General features: G+C 33.6%; 2 protein-coding genes across 3 annotated transcripts; one reads left to right on the plus strand and one right to left on the minus strand.

Annotated features, from left to right (window-relative positions):
• Nucleotides 1-3,507: 3,507 nt before the first annotated feature.
• LOC126827099 (spermidine synthase) lies at nucleotides 3,508-16,922 on the minus strand. 2 transcript variants are annotated; one of them, XM_050556291.1, is made up of 8 exons: nucleotides 16,671-16,922; nucleotides 16,063-16,183; nucleotides 10,824-10,916; nucleotides 10,474-10,627; nucleotides 7,246-7,329; nucleotides 6,598-6,743; nucleotides 5,297-5,419; nucleotides 3,508-4,861 (listed from the first exon to the last, which is right to left on the minus strand). In XM_050556291.1, exons 1-8 carry the CDS (start codon nucleotides 16,799-16,801, stop codon nucleotides 4,850-4,852), a joined length of 864 nt encoding a protein of 287 aa, XP_050412248.1. In that variant the 5' UTR covers nucleotides 16,802-16,922; the 3' UTR covers nucleotides 3,508-4,849. The 2 variants fall into 2 exon arrangements, with proteins under 2 accessions (XP_050412248.1, XP_055958480.1); XM_056102505.1 differs by lacking the exon at nucleotides 16,063-16,183 and having other exon boundaries at nucleotides 16,671-16,798.
• Nucleotides 16,923-17,941: 1,019 nt separating this feature from the next.
• On the plus strand, nucleotides 17,942-21,740 carry LOC126827098 (ceramide-1-phosphate transfer protein). Its single transcript, XM_050556290.2, has 2 exons — nucleotides 17,942-18,143; nucleotides 20,705-21,740. The coding sequence occupies exons 1-2, from the start codon at nucleotides 18,007-18,009 to the stop codon at nucleotides 21,216-21,218; spliced, it is 651 nt and encodes a 216-aa protein (XP_050412247.1). The 5' UTR covers nucleotides 17,942-18,006; the 3' UTR covers nucleotides 21,219-21,740.
• Nucleotides 21,741-22,260: the final 520 nt, after the last annotated feature.

The following is a 22,260-nucleotide window of genomic DNA, read 5'->3' on the forward strand; positions in this document are numbered from 1 at the left end:
AAAGTTCATCTGGATTTTACGACGTGGGTTCCTCTTGTCAGTGGGGCATGACGCAGAGCCTGAAAAGGACAGTTGTCTAATCGTTCGGATGGGACGAAAAACCGAGGTCCCATGTAGACATTGGCGTGCACGTAAAAGAAAGATTCCTTGGCAGTTGGAGTTCGATATAAGAGTAGGCCGTAGAGCCGCTATCCGGGCAAAATTTCCCTCATAGCACACTGAATGGCGCCTGTCCGTCTTCATTAGCCCCGTCGGAGGCTCGGAGCAGAACAGCACCATGTTAAACCCCATTTCATTTCACTTCTAAATATTTAGGGGAGTTAATTAATGTGGTTTATCGTCTTACTCTTTCGCACTAACCCGGATAACGGAGACGGGCAGATGGGTAAAGTGAGAAAAAAAAGTAGCTGGCAAAACCAGTGCCCGAAACCTAATAAAACACCAATTTTACCTTCCTTTTAATTGAGTACCGGGAATTTCTACTGAATTGACTATGGTTTAAAACATTTTGTCTAGAGCCACTCTACTTTGTGCGACATTTTTAGGGCACCGATTATTATTTGTGAAAGCAGAAATGGGGTTTGGCGTCCACTCGACACAAACTAGGTCATTTCGGGACTAACATATGATTCAATTTTATTTTAATAATCCGCTTGCGCATAGGGTCTTTAGCAGTGGGAGGAAACCGGAGGACCAGGAGAAAACCAACGAGGTTGGACAGGCGACCTTACTCCTTGTCACGTACAACCGGGGAATCGAAACCACGCCAATTAACTCAATTCACGAGCTGGAATAGCAGGAAAACGCGTTTGCGGCCGTCAAATTTTCCAAATTATCTAGGGGGATCCGTACACGGTAAGCACCGCCCCTTCGTCTCTCGCAAAAGACTGACGCCGCCCTCTAGAAATTATTTTTTCGGGCATTTTGGGTTCTCTTCCCCACCCCAACAGTCATCGACCCCGTACGCCTATGTTCTCTAGCTAATGTTTTAACTTATTAAAGAAATAAAGAAATTTGTTTAGGACGGCGACAGACTAGAAAGCGATTCGAAATAATTATTTGGTATAAGGGAGAAAAGCCTTGTACCTTTTCAAGTTATTTTCTTTCTTCAGATGTGCGAGTCTGGAACAAGACAATCTGGGAAAGACAACATCAACGGTACTGGTAATGGCCATAATCACTATCAGAATGGTGAAGAAATAGACATGTTGATGTACTTTAAGTTAAAGAGAGTAAAAATTAATATTTCAACCTAACACAAATTTGATACAGATCTCATGCGTGCCAGTTATTTTGAATTCCGATGGGGATCAGTTTGATCGTTGATATGGCACGTGCGTCGATTCATAGACAATTCTTACAGACAACTTTATTCTTAGTGTTTTAATAGGTGTATTAAATATTCTCGCACGGCTCGATAAGTAGGCCAAACTAAAATAAAAATATTTAGAAACATGCGTGTTTTGATTGCATGACTGTATTTTTTCATTAATCTTAAAAAGAAAACTACTGTTTGACGCTACACTAGCATTTATTATGGTTAGTGTAGCCTAATATATTATTTACCGGGAGTAGAATATCAAATCGTTACTTGTGCAATTACTGTATCCATTGGGACATGATTAGTAGTAAACCTCACCAAATTTAGAACCAGGTAATTAATTAGGTTGTCCTGCGGGGGACAACAGTGCCCCTTTATCCACCCGTGTAAAAATATAATATCTCAACCAAAGGATAAAGTGTTTATTGTAAGTATTCGTAACCCTGTCCGTGAAAAACAAACGGCAATTAGATGGTGGGTTATAACGGTTTAATTAGAAAGATGCTGGCGTGTGTCATAATTGGAAGAGTTGCCATTGTAACAGTACAGCTGCTCTTATCCCTTTCTATCTGATACCAATTTTAGTATGAATAATAACAAGACATGTGCTGTTTAACACTTGATGTCACCTATGATTGATTATTATATCAAATAATAATGAAATACGGGTAATTTGTGTTGTGACGTTATGATCTTTGCGTCTTTTTAATCAACTTTGACTTGTTTAAGTATGATTACTTTGATAAGGATAAGGTACACACACCGTACACGCAACCCGGTATAAATTAAAAATAGGCAAGACTATAAATACATATAAATTGTGTAATGTGTACCACTAGGAATAGATATCCAATGCTAGAAAGAGATTGGGTCCGATGCATTTAGAAACTATAAATTACTTACTTTTATAGCGTTTATATGCCGATATAACATTAATAGACAGAATCCTTGTTAAAGGCTCAATACCACTCTTGTTGTAACTGAATAATATGTCCCAATCTTTATTCTGGTCAACAAATTGTACTATTTTAGAATATTTCAATTAATTGATGATACAAATTTTATCTTAACACACCTTATTTAAAAACTTTGAAAAATTCAACATAATGGTTTGAAACGTCTAACGTAAACCTTTTCAAATGAAACTTCGATTTAAAAATATTTTCGAACCCTCTGGACAAGTAAAATAGGATGTAATGGATAATTTACACAACAGGTAGGACACTTAAACATCTAGTGCTTAGATAGAGATATTATTTATTTTCTGGAGCTTTCAAGCCAGCAAGAGTGTTATTGTCCCTTTAATATTTTAAATCTAGCGTGAATACGGCTTGGAGACAAACTGTATGAGTTTAAGCATTAAGGTTTTTCCCCACAATTCGTTCAATAATGAAGAGCATACTAAAACTATATGGTGTATTGGGGATTAACCTCCAATTCAAAAGATAATTCTCTAGTGAACTAGAGATTCCGACTTTTAAAAGATTTTTGCCTTTTACTCATTTTAATACCTATTTACACTAAATAGGAAATAATTTTTACCTACAAATACTTCAAACGTCTTTATTTATTTTTCTAATACATAACAAAAAAATGTTTTAGAATTTAATTTGTCGGAGGAAAAAAGTTAATATTTGAGACTCGTTAAGTCGCATAGATGTCATCCTTATCAGTGATTGTAGCGGCCTTGCGAATATTCACTTATGATCAGTGGGTACTCTCGGGTCTGGAAGTGTTAGTTCTAAAAACTAAGGCCAACTGCTGATTTTGTCAAAAGTCACGGGATGTAAACAGAGCTAGCACTAACAGTAGCCCTAAACCACAATCAGGTGTCCTAACCCTATTTAAATCTCGCGAACTTGACGAAATATGCAGTGGAATTTAATTTTTAGACTTTGCCGATCTGGAAGAGATGATGTGAGGTATTAGCCAGTGGAACGGTCTGTTGTGGCGAGTTCTTGACGTGTGGTGCACGAAACTGTCGGTAGACATTCCCAGTGAAGACAAAGCAAAAGTTGTATTTCCAAATACCCACTTGAAACATCCATGCTGATTGGTTAATCTAAATTCTGACATCATATGGTCAAAAGCCGCACTATGACTTCCCACTAAAACCGGTCAGATCTTTATGTAGTCCTACATGTAGTGGAGGCCATTGAAAGAACAAAAAAAAAAAAAAAACGAAATATAGATCCCTATTTTAATCAGATTGTACAATAGAGTCTATTATTTAATCTGAGCAGGAAAATGTGTAAAGTATATTTTGTAAAAATATTACAAATTATATAATTATAAAAGTATACAGGGCAATTGTTTATATTTAGTATAGTAACCAATATGAAGATGTATGACAACCGAACCTTTTGATGATGCTTACAAAATGTAAATAATATTCTTTAATTGAACATATACCACAAAAAAAACACATTAACTATGGACTAGCATTATACAGAATATGTATAACTTTATACATATGGCACGATCTTTAAAATAATGGTTTGTTGGCATTGAATTTCTCACTATATATGATGTCAGTTTATAGTATATACCGCAATACCAATCAAAATTTTAAAATATTGTAAATACTCCTTATTCACAAGATGAATATGCTAAAACAATTAACAATACACACATTTATGTTTTATACTTTGGTAACTTCAAAGGTTATGACACAAATGCACAAACAAATAAATTCAAGAGACAAGATTTTTAACTAACTGGAGGTACAGAAAATATTAAGCTGTTATTTTTTAAATTCTGTTCTCCATTTCTTACACTTGAATTTATAGAAAACTGAACTATTGGTGCCAGATTGGTGAAGTATTATGTGAACTGGAATGTGTTAGCTAATAGCTTTCTTTTCTATGTGCATATATTACCAGACAATGCAGTACTAACTGCCCAACATTAACAAAATATTACAGACATTGGAGAATGAAAAAGAAAGAGATTTACATCGCTCTTCTATAAATTGCAGTAGATACTTTGGTTTCAGTTTAAACGTGCAGTGGGAAAGAAAAGCCATGAGAAGGAGATTGAATACTGCACAATACTTGGTTATTCTGACATAATGCACCGGGAAGAATTTTTCCTGCTTACTCTTCTTCAAATTACAACTTTGTGGTCAATGTGAATACACACACTTCTCATTATAATCCCTATTGGTTTTACCCCAAGCTTCAATTAGTCTTTACTAGATGGAACACTGTAGTCAAACCATAGATCAAGTGTACAATAGAATTGTGCAGTGCCATATACAGGAATTTCTAAACAACATTATTTGGGTTTAATAAATTAGTTATATGGTGTATCTGGTAAAATACTGTTGGGCCGACCAAGCCCTATTATAGGGAGCCTTGGTAGGGGTTGGGGTGGGGCTGGTTCATAGCTGGAATATGTATATCTGTAGTTTTAAAAAGTTAGGGAATTAATGAAAAATTACATGCATAGGTTATATAAAATCACATTATGATACATTGTCTCCACCTAATCATGGCCAGCATAAAATAAATATCTTCTTCACTTGAATTATTGTAAAGCCTGAAAAATATAACATAAATTAACTGAAAAGAAGTCAGCTATAGCTGAGGGTCAGTGAGGGATGTTTTATATAATGGCAAGATATTTTTCCCCTTTCGCACCGCCCGGACTCTCGGAATATGAGGACAACAAATATATGTATAATAAAGTCTCCATAAGACAGTCTCATACAGCTAGTATGATTTCTTCTTCAGTTTTGGAGTAAATCTAAATCTCTGAATTCTGACATACATAGCTCAGACAGTATCATATTATTACCATAATATAATTTAAGCCTGATTCAAAATGGTGTCAAACTAAACAACTGAAGCTCACAAGATCAAACAACATATTTTCCTTCAAACCATAGCATTGTTACATCTAAAGAATTTTAATATAAAATCAGGCATTCCAATGTTTTTTTTTTATTTTCTGGTGCAGTCAGTAAGGTCTTACCTTTCTAGCAAACTCTGGTAGTACGAATGCTGATCGATGTATTTCTGTATTATAATATTTCAAATCCATTTTTCCTAACTGTTCTTGAGTCACTTTTCTAACTGGATTTCTCAAATCTACATTCTTTAAAGATACATTAGTTAAGAGTTTTATAAAGAGTTGGCCATTCTTGCTATAATAATTCAAAAATAGATGATAAAAAAAGAAAATGTTCATTTTAATTTTAAATGGGCGACTGTTTAAATCCAAACTGTATCAAAGCCATCCGTGGGTCTACAGAGTTGAATTTGAGCTTGTCGTGTAAATAAAGGTCTAATTAATAATTTCGATAACATCTGAAGCCTAAATAAAAACTTGCAATAGGCAGATTTAGCTTTTGCATAATGTATGTTTAAAGTTTTAAATAACAGTAGTTTAAATAAACTTAATTCCCATTCATAAATAACACAGTGTATCTACCACATCATAGTCAAATAAAATATTAGTTACAAAAAATAGGTATTAAAGGAGGAATCCCAGATATAAAACAGCTCAACTTTCATACATGGTAAACAGACTATTTCTGTACATTACAACATTGGATTTGCACAAGAGAATTTTTTTTTTCTGAGATACTAAAACAAGCAGTTGCCATGCACGATACACCCACATTTTGCAAGAGATGGACAGAGAACAAGCTAAAAACATTATTTTAAGTACAATTTGGGGGTATAATCCAGGAGGTTATGATCCGATATACACCAATATCAAAAGGAACCAAGATCATAAGATTATAACTATACTTTCAACTTTCATCAAAATTGGATAAAAATTGTGACCTCTAGATATTCACAAGCTAAAAATTTGATTTTTCATACAATAAGGGACCATAATCCATGAAGTTACGGTCCAATAAAGTCAATATCGAAATGAACCAAGATCTTTAGGATATAAAGGATATAAACCTATATTTCAAGTTTCATAAAAATTGTGACCTGTAGAGTGTCCACAAACAAAATGTGAACGGATGTCCAGATGGACAGGGGCGACAACAATATATACGTCCACATGAAGAAGTGGGCGTATAAAAAGTGGGATTCCTCCTTTAACATAAGAAAAATGTAACAGGATGTCTGATAAAACAGTTTAAGGATAGAATGATAAGTGGGTTGTATCTGTAGAAATAGACATGGGTTAAAGGTCAAACCACTAGTACCTAGATTTAAACTGATACTATAAACTGGGGTAAATATTGTCATAATGATTAGAGCAAGATGCAATTTAGAGGTGGTTGTCATCTACAAATTTAAATATCAACTTACTGGATTTTTGCTGCATAGAATAAATCCTATCTGTCCACTAGGATAGGTAGGTATAGTTGTATAGGAATAACCAATAGTAGGGTACAAAGTCTTACAGAAATCTAACATTCCCTTAATTAGATCTAAATGTAACCAGGTACATTCACCTAAAATCAAATCAGAAATATAATAAAATCTGTAATTCATTCCTCAATTTTTAACCTGTATTCAACAGAAATAACTTACAAACAAGGTTGTTTCTAGCCACTCAATCTAGTAACAAATATGACTACATTTTAATCATAATCATTGGGACCTTGGCACATGAATGTTAATGCTGTCCTTTTTGGAAACTTTATTCAGAGTGTGCAAGTTACCATCTGATCTAAATAATCAGATAGACATCCGTCTCCTACTGCAAGGGCTATCTCTGAGTGTCTGTTTAGATATTCTGAAGTGTTTCCTGTCAAGCCCAAGTTGTTGTATTCTAGTCATGTAACTACATGCTGTAACACATCCCAGTGAAATGCTATTATTATTAATTATGTTCCATACATTTTCATATACATGTATATATACGCCTACAGGATATATTTGACTACTGGTATTGGTAAAAAAAAAAAAGAAATAAAATTCAGATGTGACCAGTAGCCATTGGATATTATTTACCTTGACTAGATAAAATACCATCAGGTTTCAATGATTTCTCCATGTGTTCATAATAAGACTTTTCAAACAGTGATGATGCAGGACCTACAATAATATGGATTATCAACATAGTACTTGTAATATAAATAAATACATTGCCATCAAAATTTCGAAAATTACCTATTGGCAGTTAGGTCTAAATATTAAGGTCACCTGCAGATTTTGTCAAGGTCACGAGCAGTAAACAGGGCTAGAAGGTGGCCTTAATATTTAGATCTGACCCTAGTGGCTTCTTAAATTATATGTAGAACAATTCTGTGCAATTACTAAAAATAATTTTTCTTCATGATTACAATAGGCAGAAAGGGGATTTCGTAGATATATGACAGATTAGGATTTTGTGGAAAGCCCATACATTTAATAAAGCTATAACTGTGAAATTTCATTAGTTATTTCCCAAAGTTTAAATAACTGTCATTTCAAACCAGGAACAATTTGGATTTTGGTTGCACGTACCCTGTATGACCCGTGACGGCACCTTTCAACTTTTTGACATAATACACATGTAATCCAAACAATATTCATGCCATTAAGATTAGTGTTGACAGGAAAAATGCCTGTTTTTTTCATCAAAGTACAGGGGCCATAATCCAGACAGTTATGGTCTGAAATGCGCAAATATCAAAAGGGACTCAGATTTTTGGAATATAATGATATGTTTTCAGTTTCATCAAAATCAGATAAAAATTGTGACCTCTAGAGGGTCCATAACCTTTGTATTACATACTTATACACAATTTGCGTACAGAGCGGCCGCAAGCTAAAAATGCGATTTTTTGACCAATCAGGGGCCATAATCCAGGAAGTTACGTTTTGATATGTGTGATTATCAAAAGGAACCAAGAGCTTTATGATAAAAACATATATTTAAAGTTTCATCCAAATCGGATAAAAACTGTGGCCTCTAGAGGATCCACAACCTTGATATACCATATTTCTACACTATTTGCGTACAATTTTTGTCTGATTTTCCTGAAATTTGAACACGTTTTTTTAAATCGGATAAAAATTGTGACCTCTACGGGGACCACAAGCTCAAAACACGATTTTTCGTACTATCAAGGGCCATAATTCAGGAAGTTACGATCCGATATGCGCAAAAATCTAAAGGAACCAAGAACTTTGGGTTATAAACATGCATTTCAAGTCTCATCAAAATCGAATCAAAATTGTGACCTTTAGGAGGTCCACAACCTTGATATACCAGATGCTTACACTATTTGCGTACGGGGGGGGGGGCATTTTGTCTGGCAGTTTTGGTCCGATTTTAATAAAATTTATACTAAACCAACAATACGGTGTAACGTAGATATATTCAAACATTTTTTTAAATCAGATAATAATTGTGACCTTTAGAAGGACCACAAACTAAAAAAGCGATTTTTCATACAATCGGGGGCCATAATTCAGGAAATTACAAACTGGTATGCGCGAATATCAACAGTAACTAAGATCTTTGGGTTATAAACATGCATTTCAAGTTTCATCAAAATCGGGTGAAAATTATGACCTCTAGAGAGTCCACAACCTTGATATACCATTTTTTTACACTATTAGCGGACAAGGGACGGCCATTTTGTCTGAAAGTTTTGGTGTGATTTTCACTAAATTCGAACTCAACCATCATTAGGGTGTAGCAGTGATATACTAAAAAGTTTGTTTTTTTAATCGGATAATTTGTAGAATTTGTAGCAGATTTTGTTCTTCACAACAATGAATTTGAATTTTCTGGTATGTTTTATAGACAGATATCAGGGACTGCCATGGAAACTCTGTTTGCTGTGACATATGCTAACATTTATATATCATACTGGATGAAAACCTACTATGAGCCATTACCTAATAAACAAGATATTTCATGCAGATTCATCGATTATCAGGCTTTATCTTCTCTCCCACTAGAAGAATGTAATAATTTTGTTTCAAAATTAAACCAACAACATCCAAAGATCAAGTTTACTGTAGATATCAATAGCAACTCAGTTAATTTCCTAGATGTAAAAGTTGTCAAAGAAAAAGACAAGTTAGAGACAAATCTATATTCCAAGAAAACAGATTGCCATCATTATCTTCCTCCATCAAGTTGTCACCCCAAACACACCTTTAACGCTATCCCGTACAGTGGTGCTCTACGATAAAACAGATTTGTAGTAAAGATAGCGGGACCAAATCAAACCTAACAAATTTTGGATCCTATCTTGAACAAATCGGATACCCCCAAGAAAATTTGGCATTTAAATGCGCAGATCAGAAGACCAGGACTGAATTATTGACCTACCAATCAAAGACCGATACTAATGTGAACATTATTCCATGGACAACTACCTTTGATTCTCGACAAACTCACCTTCACCAAATGATTAAAGACCGAAGTATTTTAGACACAAGTTCACGTATGACAAAAATTATGAATAGCAGCAAAAATAATAATAGCAGAGAGAAAGAACCACAGTATTGGCAATATCTTGAAAGAAAATAAGTTGAGAAGTTCTGACACTATTAATAACCATATTAAGGACAAATTATACAAATCATGCGAGACTATGTGTAATAGCCTAATCAAGAAGTAACCAGTAAACACATGAAATCATTCAAGATGAGAGACTCTGTCAACTGTGCCAGTTCTTATGTTGTTTATTGTTTAACATGTAAAACCTGTAGTATACAATATGTAGGCCAAACCATTACTCCTTTCAGCACTCTACTTAATAAGCACAGAAGTAATATTAAGCTTAAAAAACCTGGCCATTTCCCCCATTTTAATATACCGGGTCATGATTTCGTGTGTACCATAGTACAAAAAATTCCTGACAAAGATCAGAAAAATTTGAACACAGCAGAAAGTCTGTGGATTCATAGACTTGATTCAGTTTGGCCTAACGGTTTAAATGAGTTAAATCCAGGGGGTTTCAAAATCATTCATAATTTTCCTTACTTGTAAAATTTTACCTTCAGCTAACCTTTCACGTTATGTATGTAAGTCTATGACGTCATCATTCCCACGATGTCATAACTTCCTATGATGTCATAACTGACTTCCAGTCATTTTGTATTATGTTCTTCATCCCTGAAGAAGTTAGTATTTTTACTGACGAAACGTTGGATAAAACAATGTTTTTTTGATATTGTATTCTATTAATTATTTTATATCACATGAAAATGTGGGCGTATAAAAACGATAAAATTTACCTATTGGGTCACTGGAGTCGGTGATAATAACATCATAAATTCCTTGATGTTGCTTCATATATTCAAAACCATCTTGAACATTTAATGTAAATTTTGGATTGTCAAAACTGGTTGATAGAGTAGGCAAATACTTTTTACTTACTTCAATAACTTTCTGAAAATAGAAAACTTCATACATGGTATCTCTGAAATTAGTTTCACAGATCTATTAAGCTTTGATTTATGGGTGACATGACACTTGTGCTTTCGTTCACATTATAAAGACAAAACAAGTCAAGAAGTATCAAATGATCTGTAGTCTAAAGGTATTTGTGTAAAAACATTTATGACAAATATTTAAGTTTACTTACCTCATCTATTTCACACATATCAACAGACTCTACTTCTGGGTGCTTTAATACTTCTCTAGCTACCCCTCCATCTCCACCACCTATTATTAAAACCTTTAAAACAGATATTATAATTAACATTTAATTTCTCGAGCTATAATTCCCTCTCCACCATCTTTTAAGGATGTGTTATGTTAGATTTAGATTCTTGCTATAATAGTTCAAAAATAGATAATGGAAAATGAGCAAAGTTACAAGTGTTTTAAGTTTTGACAAGATAGTCTTGATTGTCAAGTACCATTGCTACGATAAACAAAGTCTTGATTATCCATTTTAACATTAAATTATTAAATGGTGTGGGTGTTCTAATCCATTCATTATCTAGGCCATCTGGTTGTCTAGAGAGTTGATTGTGGACTTGTCATGTGAATACATGTCTAAATAATAATTTATGTAACATTTGAAGCAAGAAAAAGACTTTCAATAGGCAGATTTAGCTCTTGTATAAATGCATCTTTTAACACAAATATTAAATTCTCAAACTAGAACTCCATATCTACATTAATTTTTAATACAAATATCATAATTAATTTCTCAAGCTAGAACTCCATCTCTACATCAACTTTTAATACAAATATGATAATTAATTTCTCAAGCTAGAACTCCATCTCTATATTAATTTTTAATACAAATATCATAATTAACTTTTCAAGCTAGAACTCCATCACTTCATTAACTTTTAATACAAATATCATAATTAACTTCTCAAGCTAGAACTCCATCTCTACATTAAATTTTAATACATATATCATAATTAACTTCTCAAGCTAGAACAACATCCCTACATTAACCTTTAATACAACTATCATAATTAAATTCTCAAGCTAAAACTCCATCTCTATATTAACTTTTAATACAAATATCATAATCAAATTCTCAAGCCAGAACTCTGTCACAATATCAACTTTTAATACAAATATCATAATTAACTTTTCAAGCTAGAACTCCATCTCTACATTAACTTTTAATACAAATATCATAATTGACTTATCAAGCTAGAACTCTATATCAGTTATCACCTATTATTAACACTTAGTAGACTAAATAATGATTCAAACTAGACCTATATTTTTATTACTCAGTGAGCCTTCTCTACTCATCTTTATCATCAACGCTACGATACTAGCTATATATATATATTTATATTTATTGATTTGTTCACATTTTTTAATAAAATAAATATGGTTATTGGCTATATTGCACATTAATATTATTGATAAATAGATAATATAATAGTGAATTACACATTAATATTCAGCTCATTATCATTGCTTTGATCAAATTTTTTTTTATTTATAGGCTATATGTATTCATTTATAGCTTCCTATTATTGTATAAATACCTATATGTATATGTTATCATTTGCTTGATAAAGATGAGAGTACCATCGCATACCGGTAAACATTGCAAGTTCATAACTCAGTCGTTATTGTTATTCCATATTTAAAGTAACTAAGTCTCTAACTCAATATCATCCAAAGTCTTACACGTTGAAAACGCAAATTATTTGTCAATTCAAATCAACATTGATGTTGTGATATTACCAGGAAAAGGTAGGCTTCTGATATCCAATATTTAAGACAAAATAAACATTTTACTATTGTGGTACATGAATCGTGTACCATAGTGCGTTTCAGTGTCATTTGTAACAAGTGACTAGAAAGAGCGAGGCTAGACATATTCCACATCTCATGTCAAATAGACTGGAATAACCAGACGCTAGAAATTGCCATTCGGTTGAGACTCATGCCGTATTTCGCTGGATGTAACTGATTTGAAACTAGAGCCAAAACGGAAACAATTGAATGTAAATCAGTTTATATACAATCAGATTACATTATTATATGCGTTGCCACCCATTTGGTTGGGTCAATTTCTAGGTCCCAAATATTAGCAATTTAGCTCCTTTAAGTTACTCTTCAGTTACCAAATGTCACTTAAAGAAGAACTCCTTTCACTGTAACCCAGGTATCATTTAATCTTGTGTATCAAGCACTAATTTCTTTCACATTTGTTTAATATCAAATCTTTGTTTAAAAATTTGTAAAAATCGTTTAAAATCACCGAAAATCATCTAATTTGTACTTGTGTCCAGTTTAAAGCTGACTGATTAATTTTGATAATGAGTGTCCAATTTGTATTAATATTGCTAGAATTTTTGCTCTCGAAATTAATGGTGGCAGTATATTTCATTAATTAATATCTTTGGCAAGTTATTAGATTCACATATATGTAGAATTGTCCTTAAATCAACTTAGTGAATAAGTGACAGGTTGACACATAAAAAGAGTTACAGAACCAAAACATAGCTGGTTGTATGTGTCAAAAAATACCACGAGATTACATGTACTTGGAAATTTACTAATTTTATCATTTGGCAAAAGTAACCAATCATATCAGAAATTGCACAAGTTCAAGGCACGCTTTTCTGTGCGTGATATCCAGGAGTCCTATAAAAGAAATCATGGTAAACTTTTAAGGCAGATTTTCATTAGATTCGGAACAGATTACCATCTGAGTTCCTGGACAACAGCTTGATTCCAGAAGGGAAAAGATGTAGCAATTTCTATCAGCAGACTCGCCCAATGAAGCTGGCTGGATGAGGTTTGAGAGAATGACTTTATTCTGTTAGGCCGCGGTTAATTAATTGTCTGTTTCTCATGACCCGCCCGCATGTCTGTTTTCTTCCGTAATAATCACGCACTTCTTTAATTATTCGGTCAAATTTAGTATTTATTAGTAAGAGAAAATTTGTTGAAAATATTTGTGAAGTTACATTTTTTTGGCCACGCTATGAACAATCTATTTATTTTATTCATAAATATGACGCGTCTACGGTGTATAATTAACTCGGCAAAAATACGAAGCCTTTCCGTAAACAGGAAGTTCTACTATGAAGCCAGCGCGATTACCCAGACACACTTTAGTCAGTGATTTTGACAAGACTGTCGTCTTGGAAGAAATTTTAATACATGGTTTCGTATATTATCTAATAAATTCCAAAAATTCGGCTTGTAAAATTTTTCCATTACGGATTTAGGTTAATTTCTGATATATCGCTGAGACGTATTTAAAAAGGAATGATAACAGTAATACAATGTAGATCCTAATGTTTTTAAAAATTACAGGCCAGTCTCTAACTTAAGTTTTATTTCTAAAATATTGGAGAAATGTATTGCTTCTCAGATAAAGGCCCATCTAGATGATAACTGTTTGTATGAACCATTTCAAAGTGCTTATAAACAATTTCACAGTACCGGAACAGCTTTAACGCGGGTTTCAACTGATATTTTAATGGAAATTGATAATAGAAAATGTACATTTTTAATTTTATTAGATTTATCTGCTGCTTTCGACACGGTGGACCCTTCCATTCTTCTAAGTAGACTGCAATTTAAATTCGGTATTTGTGGCTCTGCATTAAATCTTTTAGAGAGCTATCTTGTGGGTAGAAAACAGTGTATTTTAGTTAATTGCAAATCGTCGTCTGAATCTGTTTTGTCATCTGGGGTTCCCCAAGGTTCTGTTCTTGGTCTGATTTTATTTACCCTCTATATGTCACCATTAGGAGATATTGTCAGAAAATATGGTCTCAGCTTTCATTTGTATGCCGATGATACTCAATTATATATTTCATTTACACCTAATTGTCCATCTTCTTTCAATTTATCAAAATTGCAACTTGAGAACTGTATTAGTGAAATTAGAAAATGGATGTCAAAGAACTTTCTAAAATTGAATGATGATAAAACCGAATATTTGTTATTAGGCTCAAGGCATCAATTAAGTAAATCTGCACAAGATAACCCCCCTGTTGTAATTGGTAATTGTGATATATTTTCATCTTATTCTGCTCGTAATATTGGCGCTATCTTTGATAGTTTTATGCTTATGGGAGCTCAAGTAAATAATATTTGTAAATTGTGCTATTTTAATATTAGAAATATAGGTAAAATACGTAAATGTGTAACTGTAGAGGCCACTAAGTCACTTGTTAATTCTCTGGTCACTTCTCGATTAGATAACTTTAATTCACTTTTAGTTGGTTTACCTTTAAAGCTTATAGATAAATTACAAAAAGTACAGAATACTGCGGCTAGACTTGTTACTTTAACTAAGAATTGTGACCACATAACTCCTGTTTTATATAATTTACACTGGTTACCTGTTAAATATCGAATTGATTTTAAGATTTTATTACTTACTTTTAAATGTTTAAATAATTTAGCTCCTGTTTACCTCTCAGATCTTTTAGAACTTTATACACCTGGCCGAACATTACGTACATCAGATAAACTACTTTTAAAGCTCAAAACTGTTCAACTAGTCTCCTATGGTCAGCGCTCTTTTAGTTATCAAGCACCTGTTTTATGGAATAATCTACCATTTAGTTTAAGATGTTGTACATCTTTGTATTCTTTTAAAAAACAACTTAAAACACATTTATTTAATCAGGCTTTTAACTGACTCTGTATACAATCGTTAACATGCCCTTGTCCAGGACGTTATATAACGACCTACGCACTTAACGGGTTAATCATAATACATCATTAATCAATTGGGTTGTTTATTTTTTAACAGTGAGTGAGAAATTAAACACTTGTAAATTGGACACTCATTATCAAAACTGAATGGTCAGCTTTAAACTGGACAGAAGTACAAATTAAACGATTTATGGTGATTTTAAACAGTTTTTACAAATTTTTAAACAAAGATTGGATATTAAACGAATGTGAAAGAAATCAGTGCTAGATACACAAGATTAAATGATACCTGAGTTACAGTGTTTAGTTACCTTCAAACCTAATCATCAGTTTAATATCAATAGAAAAAGTTTTATACTAGTAAGCCCACTATTAACATTTCCAATATTTCAATAGCATCAGTCTTGATTTAAAATCATAGAAGACAAAACAACAACAAAAAAATATTGTGGCAAATTGTTTGAAGAAAAAATATATGATATGACTAAACAAACTGGTGGGACAAACAGTACGTTATGTCAAATGGATTATGCAGACAAATGTCTAATGTGAACTTTCTGTTTTTAGAAAACGCTGTGCTCCCAAGTAAATAAAATACTGAAGTTTTTAGTGACAATCGTGTCTGTCCCCAATTTAAAATAACAAAACAAACAAATTAACCGTTTTTGTCAACAACAAATTAACTATTTTGGTGGCCTGTACTGTTAGGTGTTTACCTTTTTAGGATTTGGGTGACAGAAAAGGGGAATATGGGCCAACATTTCTTGATAAGAATGTTCATCTCTCTCGGTAACCTGAATAACTCCATCTAACACTAAAACATTACCATATGTTTTGCTGAAATACAACACACAAAAATAATAAAATATAAGATTTAATCACTAAAATTATCATTAGTCTATTTGATTTAATATTTTAGTTTAGATTATCAGTTTATTCAAGTGCTGAAATTTGCCTAAAGTACCGTATATGAAATGTAAATATAAAATGTAAGAATGTAATACTAATTAATCATGGAATGGATTGGATAATCAAAACTACTATGGCTAATTAAGGTGTTCTCAATTCCGACCATCAACTAAAATATCAACCCAGAACCTTTCGGACTTGTTCAAGCATGGTTCCCGACAACTTGTCAGACAAATATGCAACTGACCAGGAAAGCTTGATTATTCGGGGTGGTGTGGATAAACCAGATATATAGGCGACTGCATCAAAATACTCTTGACAATGACAATGTCAATAATATAAATAATTAAAAGAAGTCAATAAGAATTTGTAAAAAGAATTGCCCATGATAATGATGGGCTACTGTAACTGATACCTCTTGAACACCAAAATATCTTGAAATTTCGATTTCTCATGATATAAAACTTTGTCAACCTCTAATGACATACACTGTCCCGGCCACAATGGGCTGAGTTCGCTAAACCATCCGTTTCTGATCGAATCCATCTTTTATGTTTTAAAGCTCTTCGTACAACAACGTGGTTAGTTTTGTGGTTAATACTAAAAATAGACTTCAGCGTGGCACAATTCAAAGTGGCCTCCCTTTGACCAGTGTTGATTTCCTTTTATTTTGGGATCTTCCTTATTGCAATCGTAAACAATAACTTTACGCATGCGCTTAAGTCTCACCTAACCAGACATTTTTATTTACCATTCTGATTCGTTCTATCCTGCCGATGTATAACGGGCAGTGATTTAGTACTAAAGCAGAACTTTATGATCGAACCATGGATCTTCACAATAAATCTACATATTATTATGCATAATAACTATGGTACTTGCATAATAGTGACATGTCCTCCAAAGCAGATTCCTCTGGTTTACAATGGTTAGCGAGACATGCCATGGAGCAAGATAGAAGACAACTCGCCCCAAGATAGAAGACATCTCATCCCTAAATAAAAGACAACTCATCCCAACTTAGTTTTGTTTGGTTTAATACATGAGTCGAGATATCAACAATTTATTAAATAATACATTTATTACATCAACACAAAATACATTTATAAGTTTTTTTCTTCATTTTCTTACGAAGTTTTTTCTTCAGTCACTTAGTCTGTCACTGGAGTGGTTTGTCGGTCCATAGATTCCTCCACATCTTTTTAATAACTAATTGTTGCTAACAGTTTGGTTTCTATAAGAATTCCACAGTTGGAATAGCTTGAACTGCGTGGATCTGGTACAACAATGTTAGTAGAAGGTAAAACAACAAAGTACTACTAAAACATTAATACAAACAGTGATACACATCCATCAATTTGATTAAAACAACAATATGAATTTTATTAAAATAACACATTTTTATAACAAAATCAGATTGGTCTGAGTTGTCTTCGAAGATAGCAATATTTTTAACACAAATATAACTAGTACTTATATTTGTTGGGATGGGTTGTCTTATAACTCGACCCAAGTTTTAAGGTTGGGGCGATATGTCCTCTAAATTTGGAAGAGTTGTCTTATATTGGGATGAGTTGTCTTGAATGAGCTGTCTTTGGGATGAGTTGTCTGTATACCGATAGAAGATACCTCGTATGTCGAAAAGCGTCATGTTAATAAAGACTTCTACACATGCGCAGTGTTAAATACCATGACAAAATGTGGATTCGTAATACGGTCAAAATTATACTCGGGGCTCTTCCGGTTGTTTGATGATGGCAACGAATAAAACTGATAAAAAGTCTGACTTTAATCTTGAACGACTGTTGCAGTTGTTTAGGGCGTGCAAAGATGCTGATGGTGAGATAAGCATAGATCGATATAATGATGCTTACGACGAGCTTTGCAAGTATGTTCACAGACGATGTCAATTAATGTCAACAAAAAAACTTGTTACTTTATTGAATTGTTAAATTGCTAATCCCGATAATTTTTTTGAGAATAAAACTGTTTAATTTTGTTTTAAAATCCCTGAAAATCCTCTACCTAAGGGCCGAGCAACTAACTCAATATTTGTGATAAGTTTTCAAATAACTGAAACCCGTCAGTCATCATCTCGAAATGGAGACCGGTGTCCCAAGCTGTACGTATTAATAGTATTATGCGGTGTCTAGATAAAACGAGACATTTCTTGTATAAAAATAATGTGTAGGTGAAATTTTCCTTTCATTATCAAGTACAGCATTTGGGTCATTCACTGTATAGACCTCTCAATGAACGGGAATCGATTATCAGGTCTTCCAACGAAAAAATTGACCCGAAATCTTAAAAGGAGTACGTGTCCGGATAAGCATCATAATAAAAACAATGACATGTTATGATTTTTGTTTATTGATGTCCATTTAATCAATGACTTGGACATTAAAAGGATTGCCTTCAAATAAACTCTTGATTTCGTTTCATGTTGCACCCTGTTCCTAATGCATCTTGGCAGCCTTCACCTCGCGCCAATATAGGTGATTTCCGGTTTCCCTGTTTGTTATTGGTCATCGCGGAATATTTTTGTGAAATCTCTTAAAATAGACAAGAAAAAAGATTTTGTGGAAAATAGATGGATATGATACGTAAGTTTAATGTGTTAGTGGTGCAGATAACTGAAAATTGGGAATTTAGCCGTACGCTGAAAGAAGTAAACTAGTTATCAACTTTTGCGACGAGGTTTTGACTGTTCGGATGTTTGATGTTACGTCTTCAGAATATTAAAGAGTAACATCTAACTTTTTGGATTAGGGTGCCCTATACATTACATTGAAAATTTTCTCTACAGAAAGTTGAACTCAACACAGCGAGATATGCACGCATTAGTGGCTTGTCTCAAAGTGATTTCTGGCAAATTATGCAATGCGATAATACTCAGCGCTAGAGTCTATAAGTAGCCATCGCACGTGCAATTCTAGCTATACACATCTATCAACTATTATTACAGCCGTAAAAAGTCTATTGTTGACGATTCTGAATAGCAGTAATATTTAACTTTTTGGTTATTACAGCAGCTTTAGAAATTAAGTCTGTTTTATTTTTTAAATTGCTTTATCATCATTAACTGTACCGTTAGGAACGGCACTTTTTGGTTTAGTACAAAAAATATCTCTGAAACAATCAGGTTAGGCAAGAACATGATACTAGCAGTAGTTAAATTTGACTTTTACAAGGTTCTTAAAACAATTGTTGAATTGCCTAACATGCATATTTCTAAATTCAATTTCTTGTTCGACAACTTTCAGTTATGTTTCATTAAAAAAGTAGTCTTCAATATCCTGACCTATCAATCAGACGTAGAATGGTCGGTAGACTGGTTAAGCGAGACTAATTTCAAATCAAATGTAACCTATTTTTTACTCAAAAGTGCATGGATGTTATGTCCGACACTCGTAACCATTTTTCCGTCTATTATTTATGGATGGTTAAAATACATCAAGGAATAACACCATCTTACCTGATCATGAATCACAATCAGTTCTGGCTAATGTGTTCGTACAATATTTTCATGATAAGATTTCGCTAAATGGTCATAGCTTATTAAATACAACATGACCATTTATTTAGTGACTATAAATGTGCGAAATTTATTTAAGGCTTGGTATATGTAAATATTGTGTCGAGATATTTATTTATGGTGGGGCACCCTACATTTGGATTAAAACATATTCAAACTAATTAATCTATCAAAAATTTGATTCATTCAGACCCCTCGAACTCAAATCAAAACATTGTATTCTCGAGGAAATACCAAAAGCTATACCGTAAAGAGTCTATTTAAAGAAACCATATTGGTCATGTGACTTTCATGTTGTCTTTAATTGCTGTCCATTTACATCAAAGCCAAAGTAAATTCTGGGATTTTCTGCAGTTTAGTCTCAGAATCTGTAGTATATGTATGTTTAAGTCTCTCACTTTTTCCAAATCCGCTCGCCATCATGTTTATCAACATTAAGCACTCTCTAATGCAAAGAAGTCAGAAAACCTTTGACGTCACTCGAGCAGACAGCCCTAATCGCTGGGCTGACAATTAGTGACACTCATCTTTTATAGTCTGGAGGCTCAGCGCGGGGGGGGGGGGGGTGTTCATCAAATGGGCACAAAACCAGACCCAACTTTTCTAGAGTAAAATTGGGGGTTTGCCAGATGGTTAACGCGTTCACATCGATCATTAGGTCTATCATTGAGTCAAGCTAGGTGGTTTTGATCCCCCCGCTTGTACATGACAAGAAGTAGGGTCACCTGTCCAACCTCCTAGGTTTTCTCCGGCTTCCTCCCACTGCTACAGACCACTACACGCAAGTGAATTATTGAAATAAAATTGAACCATAAGTTTGTATCGAAATGACCTAGTTTGTGTCGAGTGGACATTAAACCCCATATCTCTCTCTCTCTCTCTAAACTATTAAAATTGATTTTTTTTTTTTTCAGATTATTTTATTTGTTGGGTAAAGTTTTTTCATTTGTGGCATCAGATGTAGAAGAAAAGGTGAACATTTTAAGAGATTATCGGAAATTGCCCAGTGAATCCCAACATTACCAATCCATCCAGTCAATGATAAAATATGAAGTGGAACACAAAACAACTAATAATAAAAAGAAAGCCTCGGGATGTAGAACCTTGCTTCGACTTCACAGAGCCTTGGAGTTTACATACGAGTTCATGACCGAGCTTGGTAAAGCTGAAAGCTCCTCAAAAATGTCTACTGCTGCTTCAGAGGCGTATGGAAGATCTTTAGCCAAATTTCATCCGTTTCTCATCCGTCAAGCAGTTTATCTAGCAGTACACACTTTACCCCATCGTGATCAATTAATGAAAAATATGAAAATAGAAGATGTAGAAAAGGGAAAAGAAGTCCTAGAACAAATCGTAACAGAGCAAAAAATGATTTATGAAATAACACAAGATTTGTATGCTAAAAATAATCTGTTAGATTTACCTTGATAACATAGACTATACTATATTCAGATTTATTTCTATAGGTTGTTATAAATTTTTTGTTGTATATTTTTGTTATAAAAATATTTTCAGGCCCGTAGCTAGCAGGGGGCAGCCCAACCATTGTCTCTTGGCTTTATGGGCACATTGGTCGTTGACTTCGTTTTTTGTCCAATGGAAGGGGCGTTGTTCGTTGGCCAGAAGGGGCAGCTGCCCAACCCCCACCACCCCATCATCCCCCACGGGCCTGATTTTACATTGCCTGCAATCAGAGATAAAAGGGAATACGCGCAGTTAGGCATCATATTGAATTTTACTACTGTCTGAGCCATGCTAAATGATAAAGTGAATATAATTAATTATGTTCTTTTAAAAACTTATCCATTATATTTTAAGTCACCCCGTTTGCTTGTATTTTCAACAGTACATCTGTACATCACAACGTGCCACCAGTCACGTGTTGAAAGAGCATTGGCACACTTTTACAAACATTTGTTATAATAAAAAAAAACTGCAGTTTTAGTCGCATGAGTTAGTGTAATGATAAAATGCAACTGAAGGCTATTACATAGAAAACTGAAAATGAAACAATTATCACCAGCCTACTCAATTTATGCTAAAGATATCAAATTTTATAAGCGTTTATTTGCTTTTGGGTTCATAGAACAAACATTTCGTTTGTTTGTAGTTACAAATTTCATTTTACTTGTCTCCATGACACGAGGATCTTGATGAGTTAATTAAATAACCTGCGTTCTGGTTGAGTGGTCTGATGAGTTGAGTTCTATCGTCTAGCACACGAAACTGTGGGTAGACATTCGCATCGATAAAATAAAAACAAATCATAGCAAAAGTTGTATTTCAGAATACCCACTTGAAACCCTGACAATTAGTGTTTAATCCAGTGTTTGATGTCCTAGGGTCAAAAGTGGCTTGTACACCCCCTGACACAACCTCCTACTACAACCGGTCAGATCTTCCTGTAGTGGAGGCCACCGAATGTATAAATAACAAAACAAAATATAGATCTGTATTTTAATCAGATCGC

This window comes from Patella vulgata, chromosome 7 (genome assembly GCF_932274485.2).
Source record: "Patella vulgata chromosome 7, xgPatVulg1.2, whole genome shotgun sequence".
NCBI classification, from domain to species: Eukaryota; Metazoa; Mollusca; class Gastropoda; family Patellidae; genus Patella; species Patella vulgata.

What these genes read in the sequence shown, in the direction of transcription:
- LOC126827099 (XM_050556291.1), bottom strand. Translation starts at nt 16,801, where the DNA reads ATGGATTCGATCAGAAACGGATGGTTTAGCGAACTCAGCCCATTGTGG. An exon ending in ATATGTGTGAAATAGATGAG is followed by an intron (nt 10,628 to 10,823) that starts GTAAGTAAACTT and finishes TTCTATTTTCAG; the next exon opens with AAAGTTATTGAAGTAAGTAA. An exon ending in TTCTATGCAGCAAAAATCCA is followed by an intron (nt 5,420 to 6,597) that starts GTAAGTTGATAT and finishes GTATCTTTAAAG; the next exon opens with AATGTAGATTTGAGAAATCC.
- LOC126827098 (XM_050556290.2), top strand. Translation starts at nt 18,007, where the DNA reads ATGATGGCAACGAATAAAACTGATAAAAAGTCTGACTTTAATCTTGAA. An exon ending in GCTTACGACGAGCTTTGCAA is followed by an intron (nt 18,144 to 20,704) that starts GTATGTTCACAG and finishes TTTTTTTTTCAG; the next exon opens with ATTATTTTATTTGTTGGGTA.